General features: G+C 38.4%; 1 protein-coding gene across 3 annotated transcripts in view; it reads right to left on the bottom strand.

The window, feature by feature from the left end:
* LOC306843222 (tetraspanin-9-like) overlaps nt 1–25,562 on the bottom strand; it is a gene marked incomplete at its 5' end in the record, with an annotated part of 192,565 nt that overhangs the window by 5,355 nt on the left and 161,648 nt on the right. For all 3 annotated transcript variants that reach the window (XM_079374560.1, XM_079374561.1, XM_079374559.1), the window contains 5 exons: nt 2,368–2,451; nt 3,795–3,926; nt 4,011–4,112; nt 12,842–12,916; nt 15,363–15,554. In XM_079374560.1, coding sequence (XP_079230686.1) covers nt 2,368–2,451; nt 3,795–3,926; nt 4,011–4,112; nt 12,842–12,916; nt 15,363–15,554 — 585 coding nt within the window. The remainder of the gene's footprint in view (nt 1–2,367; nt 2,452–3,794; nt 3,927–4,010; nt 4,113–12,841; nt 12,917–15,362; nt 15,555–25,562) is intronic.

The following is a 25,562-nucleotide window of genomic DNA, read 5'->3' as shown; positions in this document are numbered from 1 at the left end:
TATGAGTCAAGCTTTTTATGAGTCAAGAAATTTATCAAAACTCTTTGGTCCGTTTTGAGCGAGATGCTAATGGTCTAAGCTAAGCTAAAAGTGCTACCGCCAGACCCGGAGATCGGCTGAATGGATTCAAAAACTGTAAAACTCAACTGTTTAACTCTAGGGGAGTTGTAAAATGAGCCTATTTCCAAAAAAAGTGGAGTGTTCCTTTAATTTATACTACCTGAAGTTAATAAATGCTGTATTAACAAATTTAACCTTAATGCAAATTGTTTTTTAAAGCAATGCATTTTAATAAAACATGTTTTTCCATTTGCTTTTTTTATATTTATATTTTTTTTTATTTCATTATATTATTATACATTTGGTTGCCATTGGTTAGTTTATTTGAAGGGTTGTATTTTTCACTTTTCTGTTGTTTTTGTTCAGTAAGTAAAGGTGGCAGCAAACAGATCACATACTTTCAGGCCTGCATGCATCAGCCAAGCAGCTGCCAGTGGATAGCTTTCTCCTGGTATTACAGACCACTTTGGAAAAGCACCTCATTTTTTAGAAAAAGAGGTTTGGTGATGTGGAGCGTAGTGTCACGGAGGTAAACGGAGATGTGTTGTAAATATACTGACTCTTCGAAGTTCATTTTTAGATCTATCCTGATACATCAAACGCACAGCGGTGGTCGACATTCCACAGTCATTATCAGAACCTGCAGTTTTTATCACATGAGCAGGAAATGCTATCAGACTCTGCGTGTGGATTAAATCAGATTCTCTCACATCTTTGAGCTCTAAAGCTATCGCATTGCTGTTTCTTTACACTGTCAATTCCCACAGAAACTGAACTGTAAATCTTGGCAGACTCTCACACAGACTTCAGTGCGAGTCTACTGGTGAAGTCTAGGCCCCTAGCAATGTCTGACAACTAGAGATACACTGTGGTCGAAACCCGTAGGGAAAAACTCCTTCCGAATCAATGCGTTCTTAAGAGAATGAATTACAGTACAATAACAAAGTATTATAAAGCCTGCACGCTGTAACATGGTTTTACCATGGTATACCTTTACAACATGTACACCACTATTCAAGATGTTTTTAAAAGTCGTCTCTTATAATAACCAATGCAGCATTTATTTGATTAAATTACAATAAAAACAATACTGTGAAATATTACCATCTACAGTAAAGCTAAAATTTGTTTAGCTATTACTCCGGTCTTCAGTGTCACATGATCTTTCAGAAATCATTCAAAATATACTGATTTGGTGCTCAAGAAACATTTCTTATTACTACCACTGTTAAAAACTTAAGATTTTTGTAGAAACCTTGACACATTTTTCCCAGGATTCTTTGATGAATAGTTCAAATGAACAGAATTTATGTCTTTACTGTTACATTTTGATTAATTTCATTAATAAAAAAACAAAACGTTTGAATCTTATTTTCATTCATGGTAAATGAATGGTAATATAAAATTACAATGGAATATATCAAAGTGCCATGGTACCAAATCCCTAAGCATTAGCAAGCCCCGCTAATAATTTAAAATGACAAAACACTCACAGAGCACACAGTTTAGCAACTAAAAACCAGATTATGACTGGCTTTTACTGGATGAGATCTAAGTAAATCACTTGTGATTTTTCCTCAGCTCAGCCCGTGAGGAGGATTATGTGGCAAGAGTTTGCTTACACAAGCCTGCGGTCACCTCTTGGGCCACACTGAGAAAAGTACTTAGTAAAGACCCCTGTGCACTATTATCTTCAATAAACTGCAGGTAATTACTGACCACAGGCTTACAAGAATTAATCGACAGGCCATTTTGCCTAATCCAACATGGGCTTCTTTCACTATTTACCAAATTTTGTATTTCTGCCATTTCATAAATGACTGATTTGGACTATAACGAACTGTGAAACTGTTAAGAGATACTCCCGTGTTCAGTTTTCTAACTTTAAAAGTGACAAAGTGGCAAACATGACAAAAAATATATATAGTAAAACTACTGTTGATGCATGGACCATATTTAACATGTCTCTTCCTAGTAAAAAAAATCTGACGTTAATGCAAAGCGCCTCCGCAGAATGTACACACTAGACCAGGCTGCGCTGATAATCAAATACATTGAATTCATGGGCTTTCTAGGGCTATAACGAACCGCTGCAAGACATCATGTGGGGCTGACAGGTTCACTTTCTATGTATTCGAGTATCAGCAAGCCCTAATGAGCGGTTCACCTTTTCTCTCTTGGGCTGACTGTGACGCTCCACACATGCGCTTCACTGTTTCAGCAGAACCAGACAAGACAGGCGCGCTCATTATCACCCCTGCGTTTGACACGCTGAGTGATGGCACACACCAGCACGCACAATCTTACCTGAACTACCAAGATACACATGCCGATGGTTCCGAGTAGGTGCTTATTATCTTCAAGCCACTCTTCAACCTTCTCGTAGCAGCCCTGGAAGACAGGAAGAGTCACGAGATGTGATTTATCTTCAGGGCGAAAGCACTAATACAAACAGATTGTGCATGTTTCACGTTCTAATTTGCTAGTTCTTAATTCTGATCCAGGGAAAATGAGCTCAAGCCCAGCAGTGGTGGAATTGGTTTTGAGCACATGCTTGAGCAAGCGAGCGACTGCTGTGGCTGCATTTTCAACGCATAGTGACTGGAAAAAAAAAGCACATTCAGCGATATACTGTATGTGGCTATGCAGAAAAAAAGAGACAAAAAACTGCTTTGAGTTGGCGGTGTTGTGGGCTGCTTTTCACACTAAGGCATTGAAAAGGAAATCCATTTCCAGCAAAACCGAAAACTGTGGCGGTAATACAATATAATACTTTCCGATATGGCAAAACTCTTCGGTGCACATAGCCTCATGTCAAAATTTCTGACTAATTCCTCTTTATTTAAAGCAATTTAAGTCCTTTTGTTGGCTAGCTGCTTAACTTCTGTGGGAGAAGATAAATTCAACAATTAAACAGCTTACGGCTTCAGACTAACTTGACTACGAATGTGTCCTTGTGTAATTTCCTTCCCTAGAAGACAACACAAAGGTTTTTCTGCATTGGAAATCGTGAAATGTATTTGCAATGTTCTCTCGTGGCAGCTTTGCTAACTTCAAGTATGGCTTGTTTAATGAAAGGAGCTTTTGAAAAAGAACATTTAGAAATTCACTAAATGGAAATGTCTCATCTGCAAACACTCCATTAGTACCTCCGTGGTAACTAAAAGCTTCAGATAAAGACAGTTTGACGTGTAACATCATTTGCTGATGTACAGCTCTGTCAATGGCACAAAAAAAATACTCCCTCAAGAGACCATTGCCCTTGCTACAATCTCATTTAAATATTCAGTACATAAAAATGAGTTTTCATAAGTTAAATCAGCTCCCATAGGGAAGACAAATGCATCCAGTGTCCAAAACTGAGCAGGAATACATAAAGATACATGACTCTGGCACTTTACAGACGCACTTAGAGCTCCTACCAACAGAGATGTCTTAAATCTATGGCTTTTACTGCCTTTCATTTATTAATAATAACTCTTTTCAAGGACAGAAGAGAGAAATAAAAGAAATCCTCTCAGTTATTACCTTCTGTCTTTTCTTTGATCCTGTCTCGAATCAGAAATGTTCTTTAATGAATATAAGAGAGACAATTCAAATGTATTCAAAATGGGGATGATTAAATTGAAAGTCGTGCATTTGAAATGCATAGTTCACTGCACATGTCAAGGCGATTAAAGGTCTGGGGAATTATGCCAACATTATTATTGGTTTAAGTACAGTTGTCCACTCACCCGTGTCCAGAACATGTTGGTGGAGTTGCGGCCACACTCCTGATAATGCTCTTGACAGCAGCGGTCGGGCACCACCTTTTCTTTCAGAGCCTCGTGCCAATCTGTGTAACCAGTCACGCCACAACACTTCCACTGTCATGCGGTGGGGACAATGATACACGTTAATAGTAACCTGATATTAGAGTGACAATAATTTCATTATTTCACAAAGTGTACCTCAGCTTGGATGATATTCCAGGCATTTCTCAGCCCAATGTTGTTGTCTGTGTTGTAGAGAGCAAGACCGTCTTTAAGGTCCTGCTTTGCATTCTCACTGACCTGTGAACAGAAGGATACGTTTATTCATAAATCATAGATTTGACAAAAAAAAGCTTCATAAATGTGTATGTCAACAATAATTTCATAACTAACTTCTTGTAGGGGTATAACGATACACTTACTCGTATTGAACCATTCGGTACGAGGCTTTCGGTTCGGTACACATTACAAACCAAACGATTTATCCTATTACATTTGGAAAATAGAAGAGCTTAAAGTGTGTGAAATATAATGTTCTCAGTGCCATTACGCTCAACAAGACGTAACAGGAAACGTGCTGTCTGCCCAGTGGCGTAGCACTGCGAAAGACCCCTAACTCTTGCACAAAGTTTGCATGTTGCTTATGTGATATCAACTGGCTCGCCTTCATGGTTTCAAACAGAAATATTTCCAACATTACGATGTAAGCAATTAACACCCCCCCCACCCACCCACCTGTATCGAAAACGTACCGAACCATAACACCACTGTGTCGTATCGAACCGAACCGTGAATTCAGTGAACCGTTACACCCCTAACTTCTTGGTTACATAGAAATGTATAAACACACTCATATATTTAACATAACACACTCACAACTGCCAACTTTTTATTAATTGGATAGTTTGAAAACTTAAACGTATAAAAATGTATTGTCTATTCAATTAGTTTGGATGAATGTAAATGTGTAAATATTAGCATTGCAAATAGTGAAAAACAATACGTAAGTCCTAAGAGAAATGTACCTGTATTTCTATCCTAATAAGCCATCTCTGTTTAGTCAATACATGCCATCGGGTTCTCTACTACTACGGCAAAGTAATATAATTAGCATTATTCATTGGCTGCCTCTGTGAGTAGAGCGTTAAAAAGCATATCATCGTTGGCACTGGAAGACAACATACTCCTATACGCCACAATGGAATCACTATCATTTCCCCCTCGGCTGGGGTAGATAAATATTTCGCTGGCAGTTTTAATGAGGTGTACGATCTCACATTAGTGGTTCGGTGCACTCTGGCCCAGAGCGACGGAAGTGCAAGGTGATTAGAGTTTGACAGAGTGGTGGTCCTGATACAGACGCACACTACATTAACATCATTTCACCCCAGAGAAAAGACAGAACACCATAACCTGGAATTTCAGGCATATTTCAGTGAAAGATAGTCTCTCATACAGACCTATAAATAAGATATATAGAGATAATATCTGCACTTACAGCTTTAACATTATGATTTATTGTCAAGCTTCATATTGCTGTTGTATTTATTGTATTATCACAACATTCAATGTTTTGCTCACATCTGAAAGACTCTGAACTTCTGAAGAAAATAAGACAGGTTCCTGTGCATGATGCTAGGATGTTGGGGATGGTTGCCAGGGCATTGGTGGTTGCTTACTAGCCCAAAAAAGGCTAATTTTTATCATGTTCTAGATTCCTAAAGATTCCTATATATGGTTTGGGACCCTTCATCAATGTAAATCTACAGCATCTTTTTTGCCAGTTTTTGAAATAATGAATTAAAACACCTAACTATGAATTAAATCACAGCTCTCCTCAATAACCCCCACAATTTCAGGTCTCATTTATGTCTCAGTCAACACACTGGTTAAAATTCATTAGAAAAATTAAACACATATATAAATTGATTTTAAATGCATGTTTTGGATAAAAGTGTCTTCTAAATGTAAAAGTGCAGGGCGAGGTACAAGTATGAGTGATAGTAATGCTTGCCTTAAACAGCACTAATAATATAACAAATTGAAACAATCATGCTGTGAAATTTCTTTGAATGCTGAGGGAAATTATTTAATGAACAGTATGAAATTTTAATTCAGATCATCTTTCCAATATATGTTGAAATTGGCCTAAAATGTCATCTGGAGACCTCCATCATGTGAAATGTTTTTTACATTCTTTCCAGTCATGCCATGATGAAATAAATTCAGCCAATGATGCAGAACTGCAGCAATAACACTAAGTCAAGACAAGATATTAAAAAGCTTGTAGAAGGCATATGTCTCTCTCGCTGGCGTGTGCACTCATTAGTGCCAGATATTTTTTTTCAAATGGGTACGCTGTAGCCACGTTTCAGAATGGAGAGAATAAAAAAACGAAAGGTGAATAAGCACATCATCCCTTCTTTATGGAAAAATCTTCAGACCTCCGCGTCTCATTACACAAGAATACATCAAAGCACACTCTCAACTCCATCAGGGTACACTGTGACATCACTCCTTTCACGTCCTGCTTGGAACACATGATGATCAGAACTGTTTGGTAATGGCTGTTCTTTCATACCTAAAGAAAAGCGTCCCAATTACCCAGCACACGAGACTCCCATATCCCACACGGTCCAATTACAATTAGGCTCAGACTTACAATAAATTCTTAACCAGCTTGTGGCTGAAAAAGTCACGCAATTCTGTTCATCCTGTTCAAACAGCAAAATAGCATGTCTAATGGAGGGATGTTACATGTCTGACTAAGCCTCCCTAATGCTACGAGCTGAGTAAGGATTCCTAGAAAACGGCATTTTATTTTTTAGGCAAAAATTAATTTTTTTGTCTAAGATGCTAATTAAATACTTCAAAGGTTTGCGTGTAATGGAGAAATTAATGCTTATAAGCAACAATGCATTATATTAATCAAAAGTGACAGTAAAAAGACATTCAAATTGTTATAAAAATATATATTTCATACAAATACTGTTATTTTGAAATGTCTGAGATTCTGAGAAAAAAAGGTTTCCACAAAAATTTCAAGTGACCTTTAAACGGTTTTCAACATTGATAAAAATGCTTCTTGAGCAACAGATCAGCATAGTAGAATGATTTCTGAATGATCATGTGACACTGAAGAAAATTCAGATATTTTCCACCACAGGAATACATTACATTGTAAATATATTTTTAAATTGTAATAGCATTTCACAATATTACAGTTTTTACCGTAATTTTAATCAAATAAAACAACTTTTGAATAATATAAGGTTAAGCAATGAGAAAAAAAAAAAAAAATCTATCTAGTGATCACAAACCTCTGGAAAAGTTATTGAAAGTCAAGGTTGAAATGCAGCAGTCATGCCAAATAATCTAGTCATCTTTCTTCTCATCCAAAAACCCACAAACAGGGTGGACTCTGTGGAGGACTCCGAAACAACTCTGTTTTCTGACAACAAAAGGGAATCTGTCCTATCCTCAGAGGCAAGCACTATCTGCAATGATAAATATCCTGTCACTGAAATGAAAAGTGTTGGTAAGGTGGTGCTCTGCTCATATTCTGCCACAGTCGCCATCTTGCAAGCCCTAAGGGACAAGCTATGCTAATGAAACATACTGTTAGAAGCATCATATTATGCAGAAAGTTAATTAGTTCTTCTCCCAGACAATGAGTTCATGGGAAGAGTGCCAGTGTGAATGAAAGGTTACTGTAAAAAAGTCCAGACAGGACTGTCAATCTAAATCAAGACAGATGAACTGCAGCCCAGTTGTTTTGCACTATTGTAATAGAATAATCTGGGACCAAATTAATAGTTCAAGGGTTTGAAATGTACAACTGGAAATGGCGTAGAAACAATTTTCACTCAGAAACTGCTAAATTTAAAAGTAACACAATGTGAAATTCTGAAGTTGAAAGACTGAAATAGTATTTTCTTGTACAACAATCTTTATTTTACAGTGTATTATTCCCTTTAAATTCACTATTACATACTAGTCTTCAAAAAGCAAAAGGAGCATATGTTTCCCATGGCCTGTGGCTGCTTGTTGCTAATGCATAGCTCATTAGGAGTTTGTATACCTGGCCTTGGGTTGTGTTTAAATAATGTCTGTCCAGTTGGATACAGTCTCATGAATGCACGGTCCAAAGTCATTTCAGCCAGCACACGCATCTGGATCGTGTGAATGACCTAGTGGCTCTTAGTGTTTGATTTGTAATCATTGTTCTCAGGCAACATGTGAATGTAAAGATGTTGGTGTTTGTTTGGGAATTTGAAGGTTTGACCTTAGGGTCAGATGTTAGATGCAGCTAATAGATGACATCATTATCTATACCAACAATACTTGGCGTGAACTGGGAGCAGAAACGAGAGCGAATGGTGATATAGAGAGGAAACTGTATGCTTTTCTTCAAGTCTTGTGTGTGTTTGAGTCTCCAGAGTGTGGACAGGTTTGTCATATTGCTGCCCTGGGGGCTAGGGTTTGTGGAGATGTGTCAGCACAATGTGTGTGTTGAGGAAAGCCTGCTGTTTACTAAGAGAGTAGAGGAAGATGAGGTCAGACAGAAGATTCGTCCATCACCTCTACTATGCCAACAAAAAAGGTTTGAGCAATTTACAGTCTGTAAACACACACCCTTAAATCCTAACTTAAAAGGCATAATTCAATTTAAAAAGGAAAAGGTTTTGTTTATTTGCTCAAGTCGTTTCTCAACTACATGGTTTTCAATGGAACTCAAAAGGTCAAATCTGGCCACTCTTTTCAACATCAAAGAACAGACCAAAATTAAGTTATTCATTGGTTAGCTCTCGGTCCATATAACAATATATTGCAAGTCATACAAAATCTTGATGTGATAAACCAAAATTAAGCTGTTTTTCATTGCTTAGCTCTCCTCAAAGGAATTCATATGTTCATGAGAATAGTGAGTTGGATCATTTCAATGAATCAGTCAATCCAGTTGACAACAGATCTGACTGATTTGTTTATTAATCAAACTCAAGTTCAACTCGCTGACTCAATGATTTTTTTGTAGTAACAGTTAACAGCCATAAGGTGGGAAGATTATCAGCTAATAGCTTAAATTGACTTCAGAAGACTTGATATAAAGTGTGCATATAGACAACTTGTGTTATTCATTTTTTTTTGCACGCTAATTTATATGTATTTTACATTTTAAGAAAGACCAATACATCATTTAAAATTCCTCTATGCTGGAAGAAAAAAAAACAATAGTAATATGGGTTTGTAACAACATGAGGCTGAGTTAGTATGTACATTTTCATTTCAGATTCATGCAAATCTTTTGAGATATTTTATAAATGTAAATAAAAATCTACTACAAAATAGTGGTGTTTCCATTCACCCATGTTATGCGACTAAAACATAATTTTTTCCTCTCACGATAAGTCATGATGACAGATGTTGGTAGGTTTAATTATATTGCAGCCACCACACAAGCCATTATTTTTAATCGAAGGAGATTTCTGAAACGTGGCGCAGCTGGTATAAATGCAAGCATTGACAAGAGTGGCCGCAATCAGCTCTGGTGGCCGCATCGGAGACGTAATGTGCCGCAGACATGTCCAGTGGAAATAAGGGGTTTATTAAAGGAAAGCCCCTTATGCTTGAGAGCGGCTGCGTAAAACCATCTCATGTGAGCGTAAAAACTTTTGCGATATGTGAGTTTTTGCAAAATTGATACATTTACATTGGGCATATTTTCAATTCACGATTTCAATTTGCACAATTTGAAGGGTAATGGAAACGCAGCTGAATTTTCATTTTAGAATGAACTATCCCTTTAACATCCACTTCCACATTGGAAATAATGTTCCATTAGCGCACGTAAGAGCCGCCCAACATAACTGTCATGGGATGGTAATTTTCAGCCCAGATGATGGGCCAGACTCTTGATCAGCAAGGGAAAGTCTGGCCATGCTGTGAGCTGGCAAGATACTCGGAGCGTGGGTCCTACCGTCACGCCGTCAGGTGCTTTGAAACCTGGCCCGAAGTCCTCAAAACCCTGGCTAACCGCCTCACCTGTTCAGGCGGTTTACAAGACACTTTTGCTGCTTTAAGCTCATCGAGTGGAAAATGGCTGTTTATATAGTCAAGCTTGACGTAAATCATTTTAACACTTGCACATTCATTGTTGATTGTTTAGTGCGAGAAAATTGGTTTAATTCTGAGCTAAAATCAGCACGCAAACAAGCAACCGCGATAATACTGCCACATGAGATCACAAGCCTTAACCTCCCAGAATCACCATGTAAATCGAAAATAACAGGAAATACAATAGGGACAAGTGTTTTGTTCGACTAAATTATGATACGAGTTTGGGGACCTTTAAAATGGACTTGGAGACCTCGTTTCAAAGACACTCTCAATTCATTCCCTGCACATGTGGGTCGCTACTCATTTTTAGAGCATCTCTAATTGTGGCGCTTTTGCCCATGTAATGGCACAACATTAGAGGCTAAAAACTGTGAGTCATCTACGGATTAAATCATAGCCACAGTTGAGGCGGCGAAAGTGCATGGTAATGCTCTTCATTTGTCTCTGTAAGCCTATCCGAAAAATCATGCTACTGTGCTTCCCCCTTTTCAAACCAGCTAATATGGTTTAATTTGGCCGCCGTCCTACAGCACACGCGCAGGAATGAGGTCATGAGCGTAAAGACGGATGCTCTAATCTGGTGCCTAGCCTTCACCATCTGCTGCAGTCAGATGGTGGGTCACTGCAGGCCCCACGTGTGTGCTTTAATCCACAGCGTTCACGTACGCTCAGTGAGGTGGAGACCTACTATACCTCTGTTTCGCCAACTTATCTGCAGGAGGGAAGCATATTGCTGAGTTAAAGATTGAGGAAAGCACAAAACATTAAAACTGAAACTCTACAGAGCTATAATAATGACAAATAGATTTGAATTTTGACATTTAACAAATTAGTTTTTTTTGTGGCATATTTATATTACTCCAATCTTCAGTGTCACTTGACCTTTCAGAAATCATTCTAATATGCTGATTTTGGGCTAAAGAAACATTTCTTATCTCATCACAGTTTAAAATGCTTATGCTGGTTAAAATGTTAGTGGAAACAGTGTTACTTTTTACAGGATTTTTTGATGAATATTTATTTAAAATAGAATTTGTTGTAAGAATGTAAAAGTCATGATGTCATTTGTGGTCAATTTAATGCATCCTCAATTATAAAATTACAGCCTCAAGGTTTCAGACAGTAAATTCTAAATTCTGCATTCAAAAAAATTTAATTTATTAAATGTCATGTCTAAAATTGCCAAAATTCTAATTCAAACTTTTTCTAGCTATCTGAGCAAAATGCTTGGCTTTAACCTTGCTGTTTGTACAGAAAAAGTGTGTTTTCATGCACTGCCAGCGTGACTTTTTTCCCTCAGATATGATAATGAATGCCTTGTGATTTGGAGATCAAATAATGGAGTCAATTAAACATTCCTCTGATCGCTCACGCCATTCTGTGCGGATGGAGCAGCAGGTTTTGAGTGACGGCGATACTCTTGCTGCCCAGTTCATGCGGTAGAAAAATGAAAGAGACGTGCTCACAGCCTTGTGCGGTTGATACAAATCTCTATATTTCATCTTCCCTCGCTCCTCTCTGAAGTATCTCCCTCATCACGTTGTGTTAAAGGTCACATAGGTATCTTATATCGGTAGTACGAACAACATCAATACATGGCTAGGGGTCTCAGAGTGGTCTTTAAAGACTAATACATGATCGGTACACTGCTTTCAGCCTAGCTTTCATTATATGAAGATACAACCTTGAGTCTGCACACAATATAACTCACAATGGAAAAAAGTTTGTGCCTGCAGAAAACAAACTTATACAGACAAGAGCAAGCAAGTCGCGTTTTTTATATTTTTTCATTTTGCCACCAAAACGCAGCCTCAGTTTGCAGTCCACGCTTGAGTGGGAGTTACACGCTCTGATAAGACAACTAGGCAGTTCTCGTACCTTGGAGATAGGCAGATCCTAATCTCTAAATGGATTGTGGGTAAGTGAATTACTTTAGCTTCCACAGAGAGCGTGGCAAACGGAGTGAATAATGAACCACCCAGAAATCCTTGACGGGATTTAACACCTCCTAGCATCCTGCCGTACATTTGGGAAGCGCCCTTGAAAAGGAGACCTGAAGCATCTGTTTGGTGACACTCTCGACTTCATCAAAGAGGAAACAGGACCTCTGCGTGCTCAGGGTGGGTAGTATTCCACCAGGATCTGCATGGTGTCAAAAGGTCAGACTGCCCTGTTTTAGACATTCCAGTTGGCACAATATCGCTTCCAGTTGTGTGTGTGTGCGCTGCCCTGAAGGCCATGAGAAAGAGCCTGAACACTGAGGCAGGTGGAAGGATTGACCGAGAGAGAGAGCTCAGCGCCAATTACTTGGTGACAACTGGCCGGGATTAGGCCTTGTTGTGTGTGGTGACCTCTGACCTTTGAGTGCTCGCCTGGTGATGAAAACTCTTAACCTGCACTGCTCAAGACAAGAGAGGCGGCTGTTCTTTAAAGAACTCGATGACCTGATTAAGCTTGGGAAATGGGATGAGCATTTGACAGTTTCCATCAAAATAGTTTTATGCAAAATGGTTGACAGAAACAACAAAATGTGCATAAAAAATTTATATGTTTGCTCAAAGTGGATCGTTTTTGTTATGTAAGAATATATGTGAATAAACTACAATGAAAATACATTACCGAATCAATAATTCATGTTTAAATACACAGCTATGAGGATTCTGGACTAATGAGATGTCATGTTTGTGTGGCTATACAGCACAATCAAAAATCTTCTGCAACTCATTTGCTTACTAATTTTAATAATTTGTTGATTTACACCATGCCTAGTCAGGATAAGGTGCAATTTGATGGGATTTTTCCATCCGCCATGCAAAATCAAAGCCGGAGAATCTGCTACTAAGTAGAGATTAGATTTGTATGGAAATACAGTAAAATCATTTGCACGATATAAAACTGGTGAACAGGCTTACCTTATCAGAGTAGACGAAGAAAAGAATGAGCAAAATCAGCTCAGCCAGCAGAATAATCAGCAAGACAATGAAGAACTGCAGGAAGAAAATACACAAAAAAAAGGAAGTGAGTGACACGATTGAGAGTGAGAGAGACATAGGGAAAGCCCTGTCTGAATGAATCATCTCGGCTTTCTACACTCACTCGCTCCCTCTCATTCTATTTCACTTCTTCAGCTAAATATTTACACAGCCTTCCACACAGCATGCGCCTGTCAGCCAGTAAACATTATTTCGCTGAGTGCTCAGTACATTTTCCAGTCATCTCCTGATGACCGTTTCTGTTAAAGTCCATCTGAAATGCAGATTCGAGCCATCTGAAAGCCTTTAAGACACTTGTTTATTGAACCTCGACATTGACAGGTCCGCAAAATAAGTTTCCTTCCGCCATTAGAGAAGGGCGAGAGCAATTGTGTTGACTATGTGCGGCCTCGCCAACCGCTGAATGACAATATGTGTACATGTCTGGTCTGCCTTGATTCTACTCGCTGGTCTGGACCATATGGGGTACGTAAATAGAGCAAAGTTGAAGGAATGGATGTGAAGACTGCAAAAGCTTTGAAGGTTCTTCCTTCCTAGACCTCTGAGGGAAGAGAGCGCTACACCACATCCAGAAACATAGGGCTGGCTGCTTAGATCTCAAACCCAGTGACGTGAAAACTCTTCTCTGATGTCTCACTCTCCCTCAGAGCCACGGACATGGCGTATATACAGAGCAGATAGCGAAATCTAAAGGTCAGGCCATTCGAATTTACACCGCTCCTATCTAACAGGCATTTAGGGAACCGTAGGAACTGGAGATTGACATTAAAAATTAATAAGCAGGGATGATTCTGGGTTTGACAGGATTTGTGAATTTTCCAAACGTCTCTTCCTTCACTAGTACTGAATATAAAGCCTTTTTTTGTTCTTTTTTTGCAAATTACAGTAAATAAAATAAACAAAATGATGCTTGTTTGGAATCACATGCCAAGTCCAAAAGCAGATAGCAACTCGTTTACCAGAACAAAACAATGACGTGTCGGATGCATAATTCACTTCTGTTCAAATTATAGAAAAGCATGCAAGTGCTAACCTTTTTCAATTATACTGTGCTTAACACCATTAGCAGAATAGGGAGACAAAGTGAAAATGAGTGTAAAATCAAAGAGAGATTTGGGGTGGTGGGGGTGTAGTAGAGAGGCATGTGGTTTAACTCTAGTTCTGAACCAAAACCCCTGAGTGCAATGAAGAGACACATTTTGCAATGCAGATAATTAGCAAACCTCTCTGGTAACAGTTTACTTTAAGCCTGTATGTGTAATGCATTATAAAAGGTATTCATAAGGCCACTTCACATCATGACAGCACTTATTTTGGGATAATGACTGGCCAGCTGTACATCATCCCACTTTTTACACAGCTACTCACTAAATAAATAAATGAAACGACATGAAAAGTTAATTTTGGTTGAAATGATTGTTTTATGCGAGAAGAAAGAGACTGCAGACTAATACTAGATCCATGAAACTAGCAGAAGAACTGGAAATTGACTGGAAAAACAGTCGATTACACATTTTGTAAAATAGTTGTATAATGTGTACAATGCTGCGACTGACCAACAGAATCAAGTATTCCAGAGAATTGTGTAAATTATACCGTATTTTTTAATATTTAAATTTATATCATTAGATTTATTTTTTTATATAAAAAAAGAGTTCCACCTTTAAATAGTATAATGAAATTTAGAACTACCTAATGTACTTGAATCCATTTTTTTATGCATTACACACAAGGGATAGGTCACCCACAAATAAAAATTGTCATTAATTACTCACTCTCATGTCATTCAAAACCCCAAGACCTTCGTTCATCTTCAGATCACAAATTAAGATATTTTTGATGAAATCAGAGCGCTCTCTGACCCGGCATAGGGTCACAAACGTAGTAAGAACATCGTTGAAATAGTCCATGTGACATCAGTGGCACATTTGTCATGATACTCACCAAAATGGGGCTAGGGTTATGTGGAGGAGAAGAATTGATTAATAAAGTCATTATTTTTGTTTAAATAAGCACATGGACTATTTTACCGATGTCCTTACTACCTTTCTGGTTCTGGTTACTACATTTCAGTTACGTTGCTGTCTATGCAGTGTCAGAAAGCTCTCGGATTTCATCAAAAATATCTTAATTTGTGTTTTGAAGATGAATGAAGGTCTTACGGGTTTGGGATGACATGAGGGTGAGCAATTAATGACAGAAATGTCATTTTATCCCTTTAAAGGTATAATTATGAACTTATATTATAATGCAAAAATATTATTGCGGTTCAATTACCCATAAGCACATATAAAGCAACGTATAAAGTTGTAAATATATATAATATGAAAATTATTCACAAAAACACAAAAGACTAGACATCACAAGGTTAAAAGGTAAGTGCAAATATTTTCTTCTCACAACAGACCGTTACTGTGTTTTTAGGTGTGGTATAACTTACGCTCAGAAGCAGGCACTTGTTTTCCTTGATGGCACCCAAGCATCCGAGGAAGCCTGTCACCATGACGATGGCGCCTATGGTGATAACCATGTTGGCAGCGGAGAGAGAGGGGAAGGAGGGGGAGAAGGTGGCAAAGCTGCCTTGAGACACAGACAGCCAGATTCCAACTCCCAGCAGCCCACAGCCACACAACTGCAAAGAGAAGCAACAGATTATGAGATATTGATGCATTCTGGAACATCGATTCAGAGCGAAAGCTGTTGCTCGGAAAAACAACATTCATTATGCACCACAAATACTAACTGAAATACAGTATAGCTTTCCTTCGCATGTAGACATAAACAAAAAAGCATGATGTGCTTCTGCCTCAAACTCTCTATAAAGTCTGCAGAACCCCAGTGGAAAAAGTTCAAGAGAATCAGCAGAATAGTTGGCCTCTATGATTTCCGCGAAGCGGAAAACAAGGACGGAAATGTGGAATCGAGTCATGAAAACGGAATTTACTGTATAACGCAGAATGTCACAGAATTTGTTGAAGTTTGGATTAATTAATCAAAAATATGTTATTACACTTAAATCAAAACGCAAAATGGACTAGAGTCTGTGAATATTTAGCCACAAAAATATGCATGATTCTATGTGAATGAATGACGCAGACGTGCGGTTTCGTTTACTACACACATACTGAAGTGCATGTGACGCACGGATTTGAGAAAAACTTGTCATTTCATATACACACAGGAATTTAAAGTTCTTCACGGCAACTCAAAATAAAAGAATGGTTTAACTAGAAGACATTGTGCCAGAAATATATTACTATAATTCAGTAGAATGTATGTAATGCTACTACTATAATTATTAAAACTTTATTTTAATGCATCACACAACATTTCTTCCATGTTTTAATTTTACAACTAAATCCCCTTTGTTTACCAAAAAATTTAAGTTTTCACAGATTTCATAGGTCCGTAAACATGTCATTTTTGTAAAACTTTTAATAAACTGGTGTTAAATTGTATAAGTTTCATGGTTTTAATTATTTAGACATGCTTTTTGATTAATAAAAAAAAAAGAATCCAGGAAAATTAAAACGGAAAAAAACAAGACAAAATTTGAGAAAAATAAAACAGATTTCATAGAGCCCAATAGAACAGCAGATTTTGATATGGCAACAATTTTCCATGCCAACAGGTTCCTCTAGTGGGCACAAACACCCTGCCATCTATGTCCCTTGAGGACCACACCATGATTTTGATAAAACACAGAAGACTGACCATTGACATTTGTGTGCAGACACAGAGTCCAGCTGCGTGACTGCGATGACGAATCTGTAATGTTTATAGGAGCTTCTGATTGACAACACAGAGAGAAGAGGCTGTTTGCCCATCAATCTGAGATAAGGGCACAAAGTGATGCCTGCAGAGATGACGAGGAAGAAGTGGCTGACATTTCCTTTGCTGTTATTGGAATATCCAAAGCAATCTCCTCATGAATACGAAATCACACCCGGCACTGATAAACTGACGGGCGCAACGCGGCAAATCAAAAGGCATCACGAGTGCCTTCCCTGTGTGAACGCCGTTGTCACTGAAGTGTAAGCATGTTCGACAACCGACCAACGGCGCGACAGCGATAAAAGCAAACACGACTGTCGCATCCTCGATTATTCCGATGTTGTAAATTATTAAATCGCTTTTACATGCGCTCTCATTCGCTATCAAGCATAAACGAGGCGGTTAGCTGAACTGCCTGACAATGCCTTCGAGATTGAAGCAGCAAACTTGAGGACAGAAACTCAGTGAAACAAATTCCTTCAGTCATGGTGGTTGAAATTATCAGCACGCTCTTCTGCCGAGTACCTTTTACACCACAGGCTAGATAAAGAACGCGGTGAGAGACACGGAGGCTGTGTGTATATCACACTTGGCAGGTTAAAAGTGGGCGCTGAAGCTCTGTTTGGTGAGGGAGCACTTTAGCCTGAGGGTGAGGGCCATTTTTAATGCCCTGGGAGCTGAGAAATGACACTGTGCTAATGTAATATGGAGAACTCGATGCATCAACGTCCATGTTATGAAGCAGCGAGTTGAACCTTAGTCAGAGTAGATTACTTGTTTAAATTGATGCAAATGAAAACAAGGATGTCAGGGATATCTATATCCGTAATGATATGTTATGATTCAATTTAATATGTTGCGAAGCATCATTATATCATAATTGCGCCACGATTGAAACCGCAGCATAACAAGAGAGCGACTCTGCGTTGTCTGTTGCAGTTCACGCCACTTTTGCTCAGATTATGCTTATTTACAAGACCCACTTTTTGATTCATTGAACTGCAAGATCACATAAATTCAAAATTTGAATGTAGAGATCATACCTCTAATATATGAAATATTATTACAATTTAAAATAACTTTCTATTTTACTATACTTATTATATTGAACTTTCAGCAGCTATTGCTCATCTTCAGAGTCACATTATTCGTTTGATTTATTTGAAATATTATTTTGCAATAATATAAATGTCTTTACTGTGACTTTTGATAATTTTAAGACATTTAAATATAAATACAATATATAAATATATTATTTGTTCTGCTAGAAATAAAATAAAACTAAATCAAATGTGACTATATTTACAACTAAATTTACTACAGGCATTTACATAGAGTAAAATCGTGTATATATATATATATATATATATATATATATATATATATATATATGAACATAAAAAATAGAAATATAATAAAAAGACCACTTTTCACAATCCAGGGATAAAAAAAACACTGTCCTACATTTCCCCCCTCATTAAATATTCTGTTTTACTTGTTATATTATGTTGCAACAATATACCACAAAGCTCATTTACATTTGAAATACGAACAAATGTAATCACTGGAAGTTTGCCGGAGCACTATATTTCTGTATGGGAATACACAATTGAGGGTTAAGCTAACAGACTAATCTACATTTAACAACATCGCTTCTCAAATCACTAAGCCATTTCATGTCCATCCATCATGCAGCATTTATATGTGTAACAGTGACTGAAGGTCATTAGCGTTAGCACGGTCGCACTGCTTAAAACATCCTCAAACACTTACAAAGTCAGAGCATGCCTGGAAACATCGACCATGCTGCTTACCGGCCCCTCCGACCATCCTTCAGGCTGTGAGCAATTTTAACTCATTTACCATATTTGTAAAACCTTTCCTGTGATTGAAACGGTAGTCTGTGCCGTCACATCAAAAACTCCAGGAAGAAGCAGAGGTGAGAGGCAGGGGCAGAACGTGAAAGAACACATTAGCGAGAGAGAAAAAAAGACAAGGGTTGAGGTGCAACGTGCAGGGAACGACAGCAAAAGAGTGTCCTCGGAGCTACAGCAAAGTCCTGAAAGCCCAGGAAAAGGATGTGAGTGGGGTGAGACGAGTGCCTCATAATGGTGCATTAGCAGTGTGTGCCTCAGCGGGGGACATAAATGGAGGCTTTGTTCTTCTCTGATGAGTCTAAGATGAAAAAAAGTGATGAGAGAAAGAGACGGGGAGATTCTACCCTCTTGCTTCAGCTCTCACCTGTTTTGGACCAACTCACTGGACAAATTGAATAATTTAACACCCAACTGAGCTCAGCACTCCAAGAATCCTTTCTTGACTGTTCTGTTTGTAGTATTTTTAAGCTCTCTTTAAAAAAAAAAAAAACAGTGGGAGAAGTAAATCAATGACATAGGCTCATATTAAAGTTGTTAAATCTTTACGTTGAACTGAAGTGGAATTAAAGTCACTGCTGACGTGACTGCGAACACAGAGTTTAAGGGGCAAGAAAACAGAGAGAGCATGTCTACAACCATGCATTTACAAGAACTGTTGGAAGAAATATTTCAGACGCAGACTCACTTTCTCTCACTCGCTCTAGCTATATATCTATCTACCTATCAAAACAAAGTTCCAAAATATTCCTAACATAGCATGTGGTATATAGTATAAGGAAACTGAATCGTATAATTTCAATAAGAAAGAGTGATGCTTGCATTGCTCTGCTGGAGATTGAGGTGTCCGTCACAATTCTAGCTGGAGATGCCGGTATTCCACTGCATCTTAAACACTGCTGAATGTGTGCGGGAGAAGCCTCACATCTCACTCAAAGCAAAATTTTCAACAGATGCGCTTCACTGGATTAGAAACAACATGCAAAATGTGCCTAAGTCTATGAATGTTCTTCAAGGTTGGAGGAGATGTTCACATTTGACGCTCTATAGGGTGAGTGTTTGTTTTGAAAGCACTGTGCTATATTTACAGTGGCACAACTGTAACGCTAAGCTGTTGCAGGAGTTGAAAGGCGACATGGCAGTTTGCAGACTCCTCAGTAAACAAAGTGGCTCAGAAAGGACATTTATCATGGGAAGCCTGTCTCACAACGCTGCGCCCAAATGGGTGCATCTTAAGCAGATTCCCTGAGGAATAAACACTGGACTGGTAAACACACTGCCTCTCACCTCCAATTTCTTACAGGACAAAGAGAACACCAAGTGTGTCATTTTAAAAAGGTGAGGAAGATGGCCCTGAATAAAAATCACAAAATTAAAAAAAATAGGGCTGCCAGATCTTTACCATAAAAATATGCAAAATTTAAGGTTTTATGAACTGCATTTAAATTTACAAAAAAGACAGACTTCATTAAATATATAAAAAAAAAATCAGTAGGTATTAAAATTATATCAGTTAAAGTCTTTTGTACCTTTTATAAAACACTGACAAACAATAAAACACAGGTGGTGGGGGAAAAAAAAAACAATCAGGCTCTCTGCAAGTTTTATAAAGGTACATCAAAGAACAGCAAAGTTTCAAGCTCTAAGAGACAACTCAATTTAAATGGATGAAAGGGGTTTGCAAAAAGGCATTTGGTTTAAGCTCAAGGTCAGTGTAATTGAAACTATGGAACAGGTTCTCCAGGAGCTGAGCGAGAAAATTATCCATCACTCTGACCACTATATCAACGGCAGCAGAAACCTGCTCACTCACACGCAGTCATGCAACTTCAATCTTATTGCAGGCCAGTGATGGACGTGACTCACACGGCCTCCAGAATCGTCTATGTGTGTACGGGTCCGCTGAGAAGGAGCGATTAACCTTTTCATGCTCTGCCTCAGAAGAGGGTCAAAGTGTGTGTGTCCAGCAAACCAGCCTTAATGAGAGGTTATATCACCCTGACCCACGCGTCTTTACGATTTATTAGGACACACAAGCCCTGGAGTAACTTAAAACGGTGTGCGTGTTCGTTTTTGAAGGACATTAAAGGAATGTTCCAGGTTGTAGGATATCATAGACTGAATCAGACAAATTTTAAGATGCATGAGGACACTGAAACCTGAGAAGCTGAGATTCCAGAAAGAGAGGTTCCAAGAAACAGGATATCATAAATCTGTCCGGAGTCCTAGCTCCAACTAGCTGAAGCAACTCCTAACTTAGCAAAGCCTCTTTCATCAAACAGCTTACAACCTTGAGACAAACGAACACTTATTGATAATTCCAATTCAAGAAGGAGACTGTGAAATTTGTTGCAAATAATCAAGACTGAGGGTCAAAGAGATGGCCATCACGGGTTCCACGATTGTATTCACAAGCTTCCTTAGACTGACTTCTCCCCCACATAGAAGACAAACCAACATTCCTGTCTAAAGAACATTCCTTCGTTCTCCTTAGAACTATACAAAGACTTTATTTTCCATATGCACATAAAATCATCCTAAAAGGACATTTTTATGTTGTACCCACATATCATGTTTTAATCAAATAATATGTATGTCTTTTTAATCATTATTGAATAGCTCGAGCCTTAAAGATAAATATTGCATATTTAGTATGTATGAGCTCGAAAATCCATGATGTGAATGTTTCTTCCAATCAATTCTTTGTCAAAGGCATCATAGTCTTATTATGAAATCATGTTCAAAAAGGTATACTTGGCCAAAGCTTGTAAAATTCGGACCATGTGACTGATAACAGGCTGATTTATGAGGTGAAGAACACACCCTAGCTAAGCAAGGACAATACCTAATTGGTCAATACGTGCAGATGGGACGGTCCAGAAGCTGAGTTTAAAACCTCAGGACATCCTCTCTTATCTTCTCTTACTTTTACGCCCCTGCTCTCTGACTCTCTCGTCCCTCTCACCGCGTGCGTGCTGCTCTTTGAGCATGCTCTGGCCTCATGTGCCATAATGAGAAGGAAAACAACTTAGTCTCGTTACATCATTTTATTTTATTATTTTACGTTAGTTTCTTTTCTTTCCGTGGAGTTTCGTGTGTTAATGTTAAAGCTTCGACTGCACTTCTTCAAACGTCCAGCAAGCCAACGCCAAGAGACATCACTTCAAAGACTACTGAACTTCCAGCGAATCAGACACTTCGGGGAACCCCCTGTCTGCAACCAACCCCGTTACACAGGCAAAACCAGCAAACACACCTCCAGATTCTAACAGGTTCTAATTGGTGTATTTAATATAAATTTTAGCCTCATTGAGAAACTCAAAGCGAGGGTTAAATAAGTGATTGATGGTTGTTCAGGTCTATGCAATAACACATATTGCTGTGAACTTGGGATTTCACATTTCCTCCTCTTAAACTCATCCTTTCCTCACTTTCTCTCTTTCTGCAACGTGTGAATGTGTGAATGCTTGTGTTCATGTGTTAGATTAGTTTATGTCTTAGGTTTATATAAATAAAATCTGATTTATATTTTAAAAGAGAAGTATCTTGTGTTTTCTGCTCACAAGTTAATGCCTTAATCTGTCGATTTCGTTACTGTGCTATTTAATAGTGTTTTCACTATATTTGGGATTTTAATATCCAGTGCAGAGTTTGTTATACGGCTCGTTCAGTGAATCGCCGTAACGCTGATTCTGTTCAAATCCCTATAAAATCATAAATGATTCCCTTTGAGCTAAATTAAACTATTTGTTTAAATTACGTATTAATATTAATATTATAAAATGTAATAAACCCCTACATTTTTTATTGGTGGAGAATGCGGGCAGATTAATCTAAATTGTGAGCATAAACCAAGTATTTAATATTTTTCTATTGCCGCGGATGAGAGACGAGACTTGTGTGTGTGCGCGTGCGCGTGAGTGACGTCAGCTGCGCGCGCCCCGCTTGAATGAATGAGAGACGCGTCTGAGCAGAGACTAGTGTGTGTGTGTGTGTGCGTCAGCTGCGCGCGCCCCTCTTGAACAACACAGAGAAGGCTGTAACTGAGCAAAAGGGCATCTCAAACTGCAGTAAGTGAACTTAAAGTTAGCATCTGAGATCGTACAATAAGGTCGAAATTGAGCGTGTTCCTCTCTTTCTGTAATGCCTTTTATTTATAGTTGAAGTGATGTCCTGCGGGTTCCAGGTCAGTCAGCTATTCTCCTGAATCTCAGTCTGTTAGCAGAACGAAGCTAAACTGCAGTGATTTAAACGGGAAATAAATCAGTGTATAAAGAATAGTTTTGAGCGTGTTCCTCAATCCTATTTATCAGAGCCATTATTATTCATAGTTTGATTAGCAGTGCGTGTTCCATTGTTAAATCATCTATGACTCCCTCAGATAAACATTAGACAATAACGCTCGTATGTTTGTGTAACTGTTCACTGAGTGAAGTTAATCTCGCTCAACACTGCGTGTGTCCGGGAGATTTTAATGGGAGTTTTAAAAGCTTTATCAAGTAAAGTTTTACTTTGAACCAACAGCGAAGAAAACCTGTTGTGTTATGTGTCCAGAGAAACTGGCACGGCTTCTGATACAGTACTGCTTCCCTGCAGCACCAAGCTGCTATTTTAATAAGTTTAACTCTGAACGAACTGAGAGTTTAAGCGCCACATCGCAGAACAACTAAAAGCGGTGTTGTTTATTTGTACAGTGTTGAAATGCGCTGACATTTCATGTAACATGCTTAACTGTACTGGCAAAGCAACGTTTGTTTTGGTTTCCACAGTTACGATCGTGACACGGAAGTCTTAACCTACTTCCGGAGCAACTTTGTACTGCGCACGCGCAGCACATCGATGCTGATGTAAACAAACTCGATGCTGTTGCTAAGCTAACGAAACGGTTGTTTACCTGGTACAAGTCTATGCTAAAGATTAGCCTCAAAGGTTAGCAGTTAGCATTAACCTCCAGTGGTTTAATACAGTGTGTGTTTGGAAAGCTAAAGTGATTTAACCCTTTAAACACCTCTCAACTAATAGACTTGTTGGTCTTTCTATTTCTTATTTCTCTAAATTCTCACTTCTTACCACTTATTTGCATTTTACTAGAAAGGGAAATACTAGTTCACAATTATTAATTGTGCCAAATTCAAAAATTTAATTAAAACATTAAATTTATTTGGAATCATTCAAATTTCCCTCAGATCATTTCATATGATCAATACTTCTATCATTCTCTTCTGGGCCTAATCATTTTAGATACAAATAAGTCTTGAACTTGGAACGTTTAAGTAAACTTATTCTATCTAATTGAGTTATTACCCATATTAATAGATTCTATTCAGACTTATACTCACTCATTACTTTATTGCGTTTTATTTCCTCGTTCTTCCTGTTGTGGCTATACACTTAGCCACTATTTTCTATTTTTATTTACTGATTTTCTCCTTTATTTAATTTCAATTTCACTTTGTCTCACCTGAGCCTTAATAGGAGACAGTGTTATCCGTCACTACGAGTTCAAATAAATTTAAGAGACAAATCTCTTGCACCCAAAATTTTATTTTTGTTGATTGGTTGTGGAGCAACTGACAACAACTCGTAGTCGGCATAACTGCTTGCTAGTGGACACCATCCACTCGATTTACTGTCTCTTTCTCTTCTCTCCTGTTCTCTCCTGCTTTCTTTCATCTTCACTTTTCACATTTGTGGGGACCTGTAAGAACCATCAATCAATTCTAAGTGAATGAGATACACAATCTTGTCAAAAGGACTAATCATCTTTACGAATTTGATTGTAATTGTTCTTCCTAACCTCCCTACATTAAAAACGCAATCAAAATTTTAACATCTCATGCAACGCTGAGATCAAAAATAGAGAAGTTTTGAGCAACCGTTGCCTTCGCAGCCTCCCTGGTGAGCGGTCCAACTGTAAGGTGTACGTTGTCAATCCTGTCAGACTAAAAGAGATATCAGAATTATTATTATATTCATCTGTCGAGAACAGAGATTTAATAATATTGTTTGCCTCTTGATAACATTTAATTGAAAGAAAAAAAAATTAATTAATAAATAATTTCTCATTTGAAAAAAAAAAGGGAATTGTTTATTTTAATTGAATTTGCTTTTCACCTGTTTCTCTCTTTCCCCTCTTCCTCATTAGAGTGACGAAGTCTTCACATCTTTAGTCTACCACCTAGACACTCTGCGACCAACACAGTCATCACCACACTACATTAGTGGTTCAAAATCACTGACACAACACTTAGTTGCCTCACCTACACATAGGCTTTTACTCCACACAGATCTGTGTCAGTCCCTCTTCTCCCTAGCGTGCCAACATGCCGCAGACTGCAAACCCCTTTGCACAAGGGGAAGATGGGAACACTTGGCTGAGAGGCACGACAGACAGCCTCACCCCCAAGACCCTTGAACTGTTATTATTTCTAATAATAATCCTAATCCTGAGAAGATTCCTGACACAAGATTCAAGCCAGAACAACAACCACGAGGAGCTAGTCAAAATCTCCAGCTCTCTAAGCTATGCCTTCACAACCCAGCTGAAACTGAGCGACAAGCACGTCACCCACCTTCAAGAGGAGCTGACACGTGTTCTACGCCGCATAGACAAGCTGGAAGTGAAAGTTCAAGATCAACACAAAGCACCCAACGAAAGGGAGCAGGAATCAACGGAACAAGTTAAGGAGCTCCAAGCAGCCCTGACAGCAGCTCAGCTCGACCAACAACATGCAAAGGCTGCCCAGAAAGACCTGGTAAACAGACTCCAGTATGCTGAACAGCTCCTAGAGAAAGCCAAGCATGACATCAGCGACAAGAATGCTGAAATCAGTGCCTTGAAAGACCACCTTGAAAGGTACATTTCTAAAATAGACAATCTGACCCAACAAATAGACGATACCAACGATCAGCTCTACATGGTCAGAAAAGAACTTAAACATGCTAATGAGCAGAAACAAGAGCCAAGGCGAGAGAAACAGCTCTCAGCCTCA

This window comes from Barbus barbus, assembly GCF_936440315.1.
Source record: "Barbus barbus genome assembly, chromosome: 23".
Lineage (NCBI taxonomy): Eukaryota > Metazoa > Chordata > Actinopteri > Cypriniformes > Cyprinidae > Barbus > Barbus barbus.
This window is presented reverse-complemented; position numbering and strand designations above follow the sequence as displayed.